Genomic DNA, 15,330 nt, shown 5'->3' on the forward strand with positions numbered 1-15,330 from the left:
ACCTCTTCTTTTTCTTTTCTTTTTTTTCCTCTTTCTTTTTAAAAAGCTTTTTTCTTCTTCCTCGTCTCAGAGCCATTGTCCTGTGTTATATCTCAAAAGAATTAGCACATTTAAACTAATGGAGTGCCCTACTTAATTTGTAACCTTCACCTATTACTTTCCTAAAATGCTAGTGTGCAACAGTTATATCCTGTAGCCAAGAGCAAAGAATTCAGGATGGAAGGACTGTTTGCCTTTGACACTTCAGTCGCAGATAACCTTTGGTTTAATGACTAACAGAGGAAGAGTGTCAAGAGACACCGTCTATGCTAGATTATTCAGTCCGTGGCTGTTATGCAGCTTCTGCTCAGATAATGGTTTTATTTTGATGGTGACATGAGGAATTACAAGAACATTATGGAAAAAGGAGTGTGAAAGCGGAATCATATTCAGCCAAAATATACAACAATGCAAAAACATAAAAACCAAAAACCACTCAGTGGGTTCAGCTTTAATGTTATTATTTATTTAATTAGAAAAAAAAAATACTAGTAAATACAGGAAAACTATTTTTTTTCCTTTCTTTTCTTTTTTTTTTATTGTTCCTTTCTGTTTCGTCTCGGTGTTTGTATAGTGCAAGGTTGCACAGGAAATGAAGGCGTACGTGTTAATGCAGGGACCAAGGCAAGTGGTTTCAGTTTACTGTGCATTTTGGGACCAAAAAAAAAAACAAACCTTAAAGCATTTCTTCATTATCTACATTCCATTCTCTTGTGAGGGGAAAAAAAAATGAAATTTGAATCCTAAAAAATTAAATCCTAAAAAATTGCTTTTTGAGAAAAATTGTATTTTTCAATCGGGTTGTTCTGTCAGATCTGTTACTCAAGGCACTTATCCTGGCAGAAATGATTAATCTTGTAGTACTGTTTGTTGTTTTGCTGCCGGCACTGGTGATAAACATTACACTAGAGTATCTTTGCTTTTGATTATAAATGCAAAGCCCTCACAATTAGGGAATTTTGAATTCAATATTTCACTGGTAGATGTGTTTAAAAAATAAGAGACACTCTGTCATTTGTTACATTGCTAAAATATGATTTCCTAAGATCAATGCACTGCCTCCTTTTCACAGTGTAATGGACCCACAGTGAATTATGTCTATTGTCTCATATCATCCTGTTTTTGCTTGAAATGAAATGAAGTGCAGATGTTGTGTGGACTAGCTGTTGGCTTTGACAGGTAGTTTCTTTTTCATAGGCGATTGCTTACAAATGAGATGTTAGTTGTTAGTGGTTTTACCCTGTAATATACACCCTTTTAAATTTATTGAGCTCTGCAGACTACATGGCATGTATGGTTAGGCTTAACACACTCAGTTGATGTGTGAAATTTGACTGGTACAATATGAATGTGATTATCAGCCTCATTATTGGTGTAGAAATAAATGGGAGAGGATTGTTGGTTCAGACTTTTTCTACTTATTTACAAATTTTTGCTCATTTAGGGAATTATTTCTCTTTGGATATCTTTAAATAATTCTGTGCAAGTTTTGATTTACACTTGCTCTATATTTAAAGTAACTTGAAGCAACGTATTGTCTGGCACTATATAAATAAGTTTGATTTGATTACAATGCTGTATAAACTACCTGCATGATGTGCGAGTTTTGCATTGATACCACTGTCAGCACATGTTAACAGCGCATTGATTAACTTCACCTTCTCACAACACTGTTGCAGATAATAGACTCAGCAAGACACCAAGTATATGAGTGCATTATGTTCATCCATATGATCTTAATCATGCTTGCTCTGCTCTGGTCTGTTGTCCTTTTCTGTTTCTTTGCTATGGCAGTTTAAACTTCTGCTTCCCCACATCAAAGCAATGTGGGGACGTGTCTGTCTACATGCATCTTCAGAAGAAAGCAGATGCAAGAATTGAGCTATTGAAAATGGTTGTTTGCCTTTTTGACAAATTGACCTTATCTGGCTCTGAGAGTGTAATCCCAAATTCTGACGTTAAATTTCCTAATAATCACTTTTTCCATCTTGGTGACCTTCATCTAACACATTCAGTATGCACACAGGTGCTCGCTGAGTGTAACCAGCACCGTCTGCTTTGGTAAAGCAATGGACATATGGACACTGTGTGACTTATGCTTTGGAAGGTTGGATCTGTTTTATTGCTTCATTTGGCACACTGCAGCCCTACTTCCCATTATGGCTGCCATGTGATTTATGTTGTGATCTTTGGAGAGTGAGAGAGAGGGGCTCAGTATAAAAAGCTGCAAGAGTGATGTCTATCTTGATCCTGGCTATTTGTTTGTTTGTTTGTTTTTTTTTGTTTATTTTTCCTTTCATCTTGGACATTTGGGAGAACATTTGAGGCCACGCGTTATGTACATAAATCCATGTCTGATCATTTAAATCACAAGGATGTTATTGTTGATATTGCAGTGTCAAGCTTTGCAGACATTTTTCCTTGGTGTAGTTCTGTAACACAATTCACTAAATGCTTTCCTCACAGTTGTTTGCCCAAGACACAAATAGGCAATAAGCAGAATCAGAGGCAAAAATAGGTGTCCTCTCCTCTGCTTTATTTAGCAGTGTAGAATGACAAAAAACCTTTGCATCAGCATCTTACTTACAATTCATTTGTAGCAATGTTTTCTGTAGTGATTGCAAATACACATAGTGGACAATTCTCCGTCTGAATAATTGATGCTGGAAGGTAAAGTAATGCTAACTGTTTTCTCTAAATTGCTGTTTTTTATTATGCAGAAAGAAGTACTTCAAAAAATACAAGAATGATGTGTTGACACCAGGATACATATTGCAAAACTCAGTACTATTTATTATATTACCATGAAAAGGGAGAAACTTTATTTATTTACTCACCTGAAACTTGGGAATCTGTTGGGTCTCTTTAAATCATTTTATAAAGAGTTTTTCTAGACCTGCTCTATATGTAAAGTGCCTTGATGTAACTTTGCTATGATTTGGCACTATATAAATAAATATCTACTGATGGCCATTGTCTATTCGTGTAGTATTTTATTATAACCCCACACTGACAAATATTATTTCCTCAATTCAACAGAAATAAAGTCTCATTACAGAGGTGCCTTTAGAAAATGAGCAAAATATGTTTTAGTCGAAGTTGTGTGATGAGGATAATTTGGTGTTCATGTGACTGTCTGTCACTGTCTATTTCAGCTTCCTTTTGGGAAATTTGGCCTCCTCTTTTTGAGGAGATGCAACAAATACTAAGGGACCTTGTGGCATATTTTGACTTGAACAACTATATTTTAAGCAGTTCAGGATTCAGGTATATTAGGTTCAGTATCTACTCACCTAAGAAATATATTGCTCTGCTGCGATGATAAATATCATCAAGGGGATGCCATTAAGACTGTACCAGCTGCATTTTCTTAGCCAGTAACAACAGATTCATAGCAGCTGATTGGGAGATGCATGAAATTTCTTGTCCTTGTTGCTCCCTTGCTCCACCCCCTTCTCCTGCCCTCTCTGTATGTGTCTAATTAAAAACTGCAGGCTGAGCCACACAATTTATGGCTAATGCTTGCCATTGATGGGGCAGCAGTAGGCAGGAACTATAGGAGCATGTTAATGATGAATGTCAGTCTGTGCGGAAGATGTGGAACTCCTGTTCCTTGGCAACATGTTCCACCCCCAAATACCTCCTCATGAAAATGGTCCACATGCAAACTACAAATTGTGCAAATGCTGCTGTGAAAGAAAAATGCTATTCTTGAAACATTTGTCATACGGAGGCCTTACTTCATTCATCAGAGTCCATTCAGCTCCATAATGGCCAACCTTTCCACGCTAGCGTTCATGGTAGTGTTCAATACTTGTTTAAAGCAGCCAATACAGTCAGAGATTATTTTTTTCCATGATGGACTTCCTAAAATATGGATGTGCCCTGAAGAATAATGACAACAAATTCCCAAACTTTCTGTATTGCGAGGAAATATTCAGGAGAAAAAAAAGGATTATTATCCTGGAATTATGAGTGCAGGTGATTTATTTATTTGCCTTTTGCTTGTGCATTCTTGCATAGGAGGTCAAAGATGTAATAGTACTGATGCATACAAGACCATGGCTGAGATGGGAACATAGGTTAATAGGTGATGCTTAAAGGTATCACATAATACTTGGGCTGCTGTGGATCAAATTTTGCATGACGGTGCTATGTCAGCATCATGCAGCAAAGGCTCTACAGTGTAACCAACTCAACTTTGCCATGTGCCCCCCAAACCTGATAGTCAGGGCTGTGAAACCATTTCTCTGTGGACCCTTTTTACAACCTACATCAGTTTGCTTCATTTGAGCTTTTGTTTCCTCGCTGACAGCCAGCTTCTCCTGCAGTGAAGAATGCAACCACATGGTTGCACATGGTTTATTTTGTCTCAGCATGGCCATAAAAAAGGGGTCATCACTGTAAAAAGCCAATCTTGTAGAATTGAATGATAAATTGGCCCTTAATGTAGCGTATTGATTCTGACGCAATGCAATGTTTTCCTAATAAATCACTCCACAGATATTTTCTCATGATTGTATGCCCAGTGTACTTGAACACTGTTAATTTTAAGGACAGTGTGCTCCTAAAGTATATCTGGAAACTATAGAGTGGAGAAAATGGCAGATAAAGGCATTGGCTTGTATGTAAAGCTACCATAGACCTGGATGGGTCAAACATATCAAATCAGACATTACTCGGCATTGAACATTTACTCTGAGTAATTGTGGATCTTACTGTAGTTTTGCTCTAGGTCTGTGAAGTTTCTGTCCATAGCTGGGGGGGAGGATCAGACAGAACACTTAATCACTTTCAGGTTGAGTAGGAGTTGGGGCCAGGAACCGTAACTTGTCATCAGAAGACATGAATGAGTGAAAAACTGATTGAAACTCATAGGTGCATGGCATTTTAGCTGAACTGCGGTTGTACCAATGAACTTATGTGCCCAGTAGCACCAATCATACACACTCAATTTTCTGTCATCTTCTGACCAAAAGAGCAAGGCACATAGTGAGTCTTCATCCTGCACAACTTGTGGGTGTACACATGAATGGTGAAAAATGAAAAACCTTCAAAATAATTGGCTTCATTTCAGCTGGTCTGCTGGGTGACCTCAAAGTGAGAATGACAAGTGGGAGAGTGAATGGCATTTTTAAATTTGCTTGACTGCTGCTGGGTTTTGGGCTCTATCCTTTCTACATCCCTCCACTTCCTCCCACCACAAAAATCATTGTGGCCACAAGTGGTTTTGCTATTTTTCCACATTAGGAAAATAAATTAATTGTGATAAAAGACATGATGGGCACGAGCAGTGATTTGTGAGGTTTGGGAGACTGCAGCTGGTGTCAAAGTCCCCATGTATAGAATCGATCAAGGAAGTGTTAACGTCTGAGGTGGATTTAATATTGTACGTAATTCTGATTAGAGGGCATGGTAATTACAGCTGAGACTTTTAGCAAAGATGGATGTAGCCTCTGTGACATCATCTTTAGCTTCCTGAAAAGTAGTTTTGAAGTGCGCAGAGCCTCTGTGCCCTTAACTTCCAGCTTATCCCAAAATGGGCAAAGAGGTGGGACATGTGTGAAGATGAGACTTCTGTGCATGCCGACATGCAGGCATATGCTCTCCCACCTGTCAGATTTACATCCTTAATTATGGATAACTTAAAGCCTTAATAAAAATTCACCCAGTAAATTACATAATTCAAACGCCAAGCTGCCACAAAGGAGGAAATTAGCAATGGACAATAGAGATCAGCCTGAAGTTGTGATTGGAGGGACAGCAGTTTTTGGCACTTGAGGCTGGCTTTATTTTCAGCCCTGGAGGTTACCACTTGAATTATCATCAGAACGTCATGTAGGTGTTTTACATGCCTATGCGCCAGTAACAGTGACAGCCAGAAGCTTTAAGTCTAAAGGTTGCCCTTTCATATATCCATTGGTCCCATTTTTATGAATATGTTCAGTAACATCTTGAGGGAACCAACTGGAGGCACACAGCCTTGAGGCAGTACTTGGCTGCTGTGGTTTATTTATTTATTTATTTATTTATTTATTTTTGTCACTCTCATATGCTTTACTTTCAACGCTTCACTGCAGATTGCTACCATAGAACAGTGTACTGCTTTTTTCATGTGGCATCCATTATCTTAAAGGAAACAGTTTGAATAGAATTGGGACTACTGCTGATCCATGCTGTGGACTCTGTTAGTACATTATCATTTAGAATCAGTCATTTGCTACTGCACAAGAAGATAAAATGCACAGGGAGGAGTACACAGTGGAAAACACAGTGTGCTGTCATGCACCCAGAACTAACACAATGTGAAATGTGCACATCAATGACATAAAGGCACAACTGGAAAGACTAAATAAGCAGACAAACTCTCACAATATACATACTTCTTACCTTTTCATCACATTTAGGTCACAACTTTAAATTTTTCTACCACTTAACACAGATTTTAAAATTAGAGTTCAATATCTTGGGATTTTATTTTATTTTTTTTTTCCCTTTAAAAGTTAATTTGATTGTTGACAAAGATGTATCTGGCTGATGGCTATAGCTTCTTATAGTCATGAGATTACTATTTATATTCTTATCTCTGACTCAGGAAAATATTTCCAAGACATCCACACTATTCCTTTAAGGTAATTAACCACTCAACAACTTTCTTTCTGTGATTTTTATCTTTATGTATTGGACGTGAAGAGCAAGCTTACTTAGCTAGCTGTAGGTCTGAGGCCAGCGATTATGATTTTTTTCTTTGTTTTTGTTTGCAAGGCAACTTGTCAGCGTATTTGATTGGCTTTTTCCCTGCAGCATGGAGCTCCTGAGCTAAAGCCTGGGAAATAGTTGATCGTTATTACTGCGTGTCTCCTGTTAGCATTTGAGTCTTTCATTACATTTTAAAGATCCATATTTGACATGGTAGTGGAGAGGAGGGCATTGACATAATTCTTATCCATCATGGATAACCGCAATCACCCCCTCCACCATCACCTGCAAAGACAGCAGAATATGTTCTCCAACAGACTCGGGCAGCTCCGTTGTCATAAGGACAGAATAAGGCTTTCCTTCCATCCTCTATCAAGTTGAGCAATAATTCTCCAGTAAACCATATTTGATGTCCACTGCCCTGCAAGAACGCTTGGTCTCAAAAACTGTATATAGTATATGTATAACATCTGTATATGTCCTTATGTCTATATTTAGTACTTGTTGTAGCCTATTCTTCTGTCCTTCCTTTTAATTTGTTTAATTGTATTATTTGTAATTGCTGCTGTAACAAAAGAATATCCCCAAGTATCTACCTATCTAGCTACACCTGTGATGGCGTGAAAATCCTAAGCATGGTCCCTGCCTTCTGCTTGGTCTGTCATTGTGTGATGGCGATATGCTCCAAGAATATGCTAACAGCCAAAGTACATTTGTTCAGCCATCAACTTAACATCATTTGATGCTCCTTATTTAAGTATATAGAATAACATGCCGGGCTAAAGCATTGGGAAATTGCAAAGCATTGCTTCAATCAGTCAGAGTTGAGGAGAAAATTGAGATCTAAGGCTGTTGTGGCTGCTGTCAGAGTTTGTGATACTGTTTCATTATAACCCTTGCATTATTGGATTATATTATTTACTTTAATAGTTCAAGCAGCTTGCATTTAAATGACTGGTATTTTGTGCTTTCACTCATTAGAAGCTCAGTTCGGTATTTTTGTGAAATGGAACATTTTTGCTCAGTGATAATAAGATCCGCTGTGTTTATGGAGTCATATGTATATTAGTATGACTTTGATCCACTCAAGAGTCATTTGTTCTATAAGAGATCTCTAGTATATTAGCATATATATGTGCTTTCATAGGACCTGCTCGCAGCTGTCTGGGATGTCTCCGCTGGGTGACTTCCACCTCACATTCTTACATTAACTCAAGATTGTGTATATCAATCCATCAAAGTAATTTGAACTGCTTATGTTAAACAGTATAAAGCACCCAGAATTGTAGTCATGCTGCTTCTATATCTTTATCATTATCACCTATGCATTCACACACATTTGCTTGTAAAACCATTTAAATTTCAATATTGAATTAAGGATAGGCTTTGGAAATGCTGTAAAACATTTATATATAGCTAGAGTGTTTTTCCCTGCAGTATACTTTAAAACTTAGCTTAACAAATAATGGATGGTTAAGCAAGGTCAGAATGATACATTGAGTAAGTGTTGTTTTTTGGTTATTTTTATGATGCATTATAAATATGAAGGCACCCTTGTTCTTTGCTCTGCACAAACTCCTACTCACAGCAGAAACAGTGGCCTTATCAGTGACGCATGGTTGCAGCTTTCATGTCATTTACGTCTCATCAGTGCCATTCCTGTTGAAGGATGATACTTGATATTCAGAGGGTAGCTTTGTTTCCTCAAATTAATCAGATGCTCCTGTTTTCTTGTGCAGAGGAAAATCACTAGGGAGATCTGGATATTGTTGGTAAAATGTACAATACTGTAACAAAGGCAAGCTCTGAAGCACAATCGGGATGCGTGTGTTAAAAGGGGATTTTAGATGTGGGCTTTTGTGATCAATGATATGTGAAGCCCCAGCGTGAGGATGTGTAATGAATCCCTGTGCATGATTTGGAAGATGGGCAAAACCCCATTGGTCTGAGAGTCATTACGCGAAGTGGTGGTGACTATGATTAAACCGTCTGACTTATCTCTATAGACGTAATGTAAAGGTTGTGGAAGGAGAAATCAAAATGCATCCCTTGTTGACTGGAGATAGAATTTTTCTTCTGGAGGCTCATAGCTTCATCAGACAATCATGGATTGTATATTACTAGCTTCACCAGAGCTCTGTAAACCCTTGATATGAACCAGCAAATAGTTTATAGGGGGTCACATTTATTTATAAATGTTTTGCTATTGTGTGTAATGTTTTATATGGTTTTTACGCCTCTTCCCACATCACTGCATGCTATACATTAGTAGTTGTCTTTCTACTCTGTCACATACTAACATATATGCTGTGATGTGATCCGAGGTAGACAAGACAGGACTTGAAATGTCTCAAATAAAACTCTCAATAACTTGTGACATAGTCAAAAAAAGTTAAAGTTGAAATTGTATAGAACAAAGAAAGGAGCAGTTATGACATGTAAAAAGTGTCAGCTTGCAAAGGTAGTGTATTTGTTCTAATAAATTACTTCACATTGGAGTTACTGTCACAACAGTAATGAATTTTCTGTTGATTCACTTGTCTGACTGTTTCAGTAACCATATATTTACAGTATAATACTTCTCAAAGTCAATAAATGACATCATAGCATAGTCAGTCAGCCTTATTTGTAGAAATAGTACAATCTGTTATTAAGGTAATCCCCAATAGTGTAATTTATAAACATGTAGAGGACAAGTTTAGTAGGAAGTATTGTGAGGACATTTCAGATTTGTGTCAGTCTGAGTGGTGTGTGATATGTGATGTTTTGTAATATTTTGTTCGATACTTTTCTTCGCTAAGATCTGGATTGTGTTTGATAGATATGGAGACTGGAGAGCGGATGGCCTCGCCATCTTCAGTCCCATCCTCCCTTCACATGGCCTCCTCTTCAGCCAGCTCCTCCCCTGCTCCACCCTCGACCAAAAGCTGCCCAGCCCCTAACCCTGCAGGCAGCTCCCCTCTCACCACCTGTGGTATGTGCACACAAAAAAGAAAAACCCAACCTAATTTCATCAAAGCTATTGCAAGGCGTGAGATCAAATGTGGTTCAAAAAGTATTATTTGGTTTTTTTATCTTTATATTTCATTCTTACTCTCACATTGTGGACAAGGGTTAGAATTTATTTTAAGTTTTGAGCATGAAGTGCTGCAAACAACATAAACAGTTGCCACCAAAACAGCCTTAAATTTACAAGATATTAATAAATGTAAATGCATGCACATAATTCTGACTTTACCGTCACACTACACATTATAGGTACATTTACACACAAGCTTTTGAATCGAAAAAAAATTAAGTGGAAGCAAATTTATTCAGGGCGGCTGTCCAGCTAAACTGTGGAAAACACAGAATTAAAACTCTAACAATAAGTGGCTGAAGACACCTTCCTCCAGTCTTAACATGTTACAGACAATTTTGATAGGTATGGAAAGGCTGTTGAATTAATGAATGCCAACAATTAAAAATCTGTATACGCCCTTGTGGATGTCTTTTGACAACCTTTAGCTCTAGTTAATCCTGTGTGATTTGACATGTCTGTCAGCCTCACACTGTGCGTGCAGCCGCCAACATCCTCTTGTTTTCTTTGAATACTAATTATGGTCAAAACCATTATGCATTGAGCAGGAGTGATGCATAAACTGTCAGATTATCCCTGACCACAAAATAATGTGCAAATTTACATATTGTGGATTTTTTTCTCTCTTTTTGTGAAAAGATGCACCCTCCCAAAAATAAATAAATAGAATATATATATATTTTGTCATGCCATGACAATGAGGAACACATTAAAGATATTCTCATAAATTATTCATTCACAGGACCTCACACCAAACGTGCACAGAAATTTCTGAGATAATTTATTTTGGACTGAACATTAAATACTGAGAGTATTGTGGCAGCCCTGTAGTCATACCACTGTTATGACTGTCATGTAAATTGAGTTCTTTAGAGAGATTTCTTATTTCCTGTAGGAAGTATAAGAAAGATCTCACCCACACTGTGATGTAAACACATTTTTGAATGGAATTGTATTCAAGCTTTTTTGCTTTTAAAATCTTTGTAATTGCTTTCACTGGGGAAGTTTTTCCCAGAAACATTTTGGGAAAATCCTATTGCTTTTAGCACAGCGTGTGATTCCATACTGGAATATCAGAAAAGTCATGACCTTTAACTTGTTGAAAGATTTCACAGCTAAAAATAACAGGAATACAAAAAAAAAAAGAAAAGAATAGAATATAAAACTGAAGCTAAAATGTTGGCAGACCAGCATGGTCTTACTGTTTCCAACTCCCCTTTTGCATCAGTTAAATCATAGGATTACCAGCGTGTGTAAATGCACAAACTATGGAGCATATTATACAATTCTATCACTGATGCTGGTTACAGTTTGGATGGTTTGATTGTTTCATACCATTTGAAACCAGAATAAACAAATAAATATGGCATAGAACATCTAGCAGTGGTACTTAAGCAGTATTTTTTTTCCCATTATTTTATCTATTTTAATATATTGATAGACACATAGTTAAATAGTGAGAATGATGGATTGATTACTACATAAAAATCCTTTGTTCTGCAGGTCATTTGCTACAGATGACAGGGGATGACTGTTTAAATACATCAGGCAGCACCAGCAGTTTTCCCTTTCTCAGCCATCCAGCTTTTGGGATTTACACATCGATATCAGGCCAGGCTGAGTTTGGAGGCCTTGGTGGTGTGGGCTTGTCGGCCTTGGCTGGCCAACCCCAGTTTTGTACATTTCCAGGTAAAGAAGCTCAAGGTGCATTATTTTTAATTCTAATAATGGATTTGAAGAATGATCCAAGTCAGGTTGAAGTTCATGCTTTTCCATGGACCTAAATAGAAAGTTTGTGTGCTTTTCTTGGATTATAGCTTCAGTGAAATACTTGGTTAACAGTTGGAAGAGTACTAAATACTATATACTGTCTACATAATTGTCTTGTTCATGTGATGCATGCTACTGATGGCTGAAGGGTGCATGCATCAGAATGGTTTGTTGTATTTTCATCCAGAATTTTTTTGGGAAGAGTATCTGAAAATGTAGAGGCCAAAAAGGGCAAGAGCACATTATTTAGTTTACTTTCCATTTTACCCCCCAAAATGTTGTTTAACGTAACATTTTGGAAAGAGTAAAATGGTTCAAATTCAAATAATGTAAACACTTAATAGTGTATGGCTTTTGGGATATGTATCTGATTTTGAGAAATGGCCAGCAGATGAAGCAAAACTTCAAACTCAAACTGAATGATTCATGAAATTATCCAGTTGAATAATCTTCTCCACTTGTAGCTTGCTGACAGATTAAATTCTCTGTTTATCTGTACAGCGATAGAGTGGTTATTTTTGCCTAACTGTACAGTATCTCACTCTTGTACTCCAGACTGGTGGCGGCCATCTGAAGCACATGCTAGAGGAGCAGCAGCATTCTTCCCTCCTCTTGTGGGTCTGCGCCCTGTATTTGCATCAACCTTCAAGAGTCGCGATAACTGCTCAGGTTAGCTCGTGCTAAAGGTTGTACATATTGAAGTAGTTTAAAAGAAAGGAAAGGGGTTTTACAAATTCCACAAATGTATTTTGTGCCCTTTGAGGCAGTAACAAGGACATGGCAATGAACGATAAACTGGGAAGCGCCAGTTAGGTCCCTAATGTGCATGTACATGATGGTACTATTGCAAAAGTGCTGCTTTAATGAGACATTGACCTTACCCAGTGGTGTTGTAATGTTGTGGGTTTGTTATTCTCTGTTAATCTTTTTTAATTGTCCTTGTAATGTGTTTGATTCATATTATTTGCTCTCATGAGTATCCATCTCTAGACATTTACAATGCCAGTTTCTGTAGGCGTGACTCGAACAGTGAATGGTAGGAATGCTTCCTCTCTGACTGGGAACACTGCTGTGAACACCGTTTCATTTCCAGTGACGGGAACTGAGGAGAAAACTAAAGCCAACTGTTGTCCAAGTCAAAAGAGCAGTCAAGAGCAAGGCCAACTACTTCACAAGACTGTTCAGAAAACAAAAGAAAAGGTCAATGATTGGTCAAGCTCTTTTTCTCCCAGTATCAAAGTATTAAAGCCCACTTTGCCAGTCTGTTTAATTTAATTGAATGATGTGGCCCTTTTAATTTAGAATCCCAGCAAAAGACCACTAGAGACCTCGAGTACAAGTGGCAGCCAGTCAGGATCCTTCTCAGATAGCACCAGTGATGGTGACGAGACCAGCAGTGACCCTGATGACATAGAAGAGGAGGAAGACAATGATGAAGATGAGGATGACGAGAACAATGACAGCGAGGACTCTGATTCAGACAGTCAAGTTAAATGGAAAGCAAAGGTAAGGAAAGGTGACGTGAGAGTGCTGTTTGTTTAAATATTCCGCAGAATAAGTTTTCTTTGTCTAACATTATGAAAAGTTTGTTGGAGACGTAATATTTCATTTAGTAGTTTCTTTTCAGAATAATGCATGAAGCCCTAAGTTATTTTTACAAAGTTTTGTGTCAAACTGATCTGTAAAAAGTGTCCCTGTATAAAATGGCTTGCTGTGAAGTAAATGATAGTTGGATTGTCAAAAGCAGTTTTAGTGGTGGGTGGCAAACTGGACGAATGTGCTAGCTGACAGAGCTGCCACTGTGAGGCTCTCTCAGCAGTAGCTGACATGACATGCTGTCTTCTCCCTGTTTTCCTCATCCTCCTACTCAACGGCTGACACAGAACACTTCTGCGAAGAAGAATAGACATTGCTCTGCTGATGGAAATATGACTGAAGACAGTCATTGTGATAACCTTCCTTTGACTTCCTCATACCACCTTCAATCCTCTTCTCATCCCACTGGCGAGCCTCAGCCCACAGCACTTTTTCTCCAGAGCTCCAGGACTGCAGAGGAGGAGCGCCAGCAACACATCAGTGTCATCCAGGCAACAGGGCTGGCAGCTAGTAGCAGTCCCTTAGCACAGTCCCACAGGGATGCTTCTCCTCTGCCTGTCAGGTCCTCACCCAATGCCATTTCCCTCTCAAGCTCACCCAAACATTTGCCTCCTTCGACTTCACCAAAGCACTTCTCTCATTCATCTTCACCAAAGCAAAGCTCTGTTTCTTCTTCTCCTGAACCTCTTGCTCTCTGTTTCCCTACAAAACTCCCATCTGTGGGATCCTCACCTAAAACTTCATCTCTCTCTTCACCCAAACCTCTCTGCATTTCTTCTTCATCCAAACCATCAACACTAGCCTCACAAAAGCCCCCACATAAACCAAAACTTTTAATGCCCTCTCCCAAGCACACACAGCCTGTTGACAGCCTAAAGGAAAGCAGTGGATTCTTTCCAGATGAAATGTCCTTACACTTCAATAGTTTTAAATTGAAACAGGTGAGTAATTTTTTTTTTTTTTTATTCACATTTCTTTATCTTTAGCTTTTCCTTCATTCTTACCTCTTTTACCACTTATTCAGTTGCTAGTCAATGGGGTTGCTAGAGCCAATCCCAGCTGAATGGGCTGTACACCCTGTACAGGATAGGCTAGTCCATCACAGAGCCGACACATAGACAGAGACCAACAACCACTCACACTCGGACCAACAGGCAATTTTTACTCACCAAAATCCACACAAGCACAGGGAGAACATGCAAACTCCGCACAGAAAGGCCCCAAGCCCGGGAACCAAACCCTTGACCTTGTTGGTGGGATGACAGCGCGAACCACTATGCCACTGTGCTGCCCAGCTTTAGCTTTTTTATTCTAAATTCTACAGAAGATGGGGAAGATAAATTCCTCTAATGAAGCTTTTTAAGTATTTCTCCTTTGCAATGAAAGGAGCTCTGTTTTCATGTATTGTCCATCATTTCCTCTGTCATGAAATAAATAAAAATCTGTTGCTTTCTTCACAACAGAAGATGGATGCATACACTATTATCATGGCTTTTATTATGCTACAAAAGAGTCTGACCACCAGATGAGTCTTGAGTCTACAAGTGACAAAAAGTGACTAACATGACGTTTAGCTCTATTGGGAATTCTTCTCAAAACTGACAAGCAATTAGCTCTGTTATGCTTTAAGATGTTCGTTATCAAGAGAGAGAAATCAGCTTCTTTTACAAGACTCAATTATTGTCACTTTTCTGAGAAGGAGGGGAAACGTGGCAATGTGTAACAAGAGGGTTTAAATTCATATGATGATTGTACATTAAATACCAGCTTTTGGTTGCCAGAGTTTGACAATAGCAACAAATAAAAGATGACAGCTTAAGTCATACAATGGCACGAAGCCAAACAGTTTGAAAATATTTTTCCACAGCAGACATTTTTTCCTCATTGTTGTTGACAGTTTTGGGCCTGCTCTTCATTGTCCCTGTCTCTTATTACACCTTAAATTCCTTCATTCAAAGCCCACAGTAATGTAATGTAAGTGACAGTTTGTGTCATTACTTCCTCTTTTCCTTTGTTTTATTTTTGTTTAGCCTTTCCATTCCAAGGACTCTTTCAAGCAGACTTTCTCTCTGCAACCCTCCAGCCAGAACTGGTAGCTAAAAAATTCTGCATACAATTTTGACACCTAACAAATAATTGTCAGACAA

At 38.3% G+C, this 15,330-nt stretch overlaps 1 protein-coding gene across 1 annotated transcript in view; it reads left to right on the plus strand.

Annotated features, from left to right (window-relative positions):
• The window catches only part of baz2bb (bromodomain adjacent to zinc finger domain, 2Bb), a 45,800-nt gene that overhangs the window by 13,664 nt on the left and 16,806 nt on the right, over window positions 1–15,330 (plus strand). Inside the window, exons 3-9 of the mRNA XM_029531006.1 lie at window positions 9,560–9,712; window positions 11,321–11,506; window positions 12,143–12,256; window positions 12,681–12,787; window positions 12,890–13,093; window positions 13,471–14,124; window positions 15,214–15,275. Of these exons, the coding sequence (XP_029386866.1) occupies window positions 9,562–9,712; window positions 11,321–11,506; window positions 12,143–12,256; window positions 12,681–12,787; window positions 12,890–13,093; window positions 13,471–14,124; window positions 15,214–15,275 (1,478 nt within the window). The 5' untranslated portion in view covers window positions 9,560–9,561. The remainder of the gene's footprint in view (window positions 1–9,559; window positions 9,713–11,320; window positions 11,507–12,142; window positions 12,257–12,680; window positions 12,788–12,889; window positions 13,094–13,470; window positions 14,125–15,213; window positions 15,276–15,330) is intronic.

Source organism: Echeneis naucrates, chromosome 21 (assembly GCF_900963305.1).
Source record: "Echeneis naucrates chromosome 21, fEcheNa1.1, whole genome shotgun sequence".
Taxonomy (NCBI): Eukaryota; Metazoa; Chordata; class Actinopteri; order Carangiformes; family Echeneidae; genus Echeneis; species Echeneis naucrates.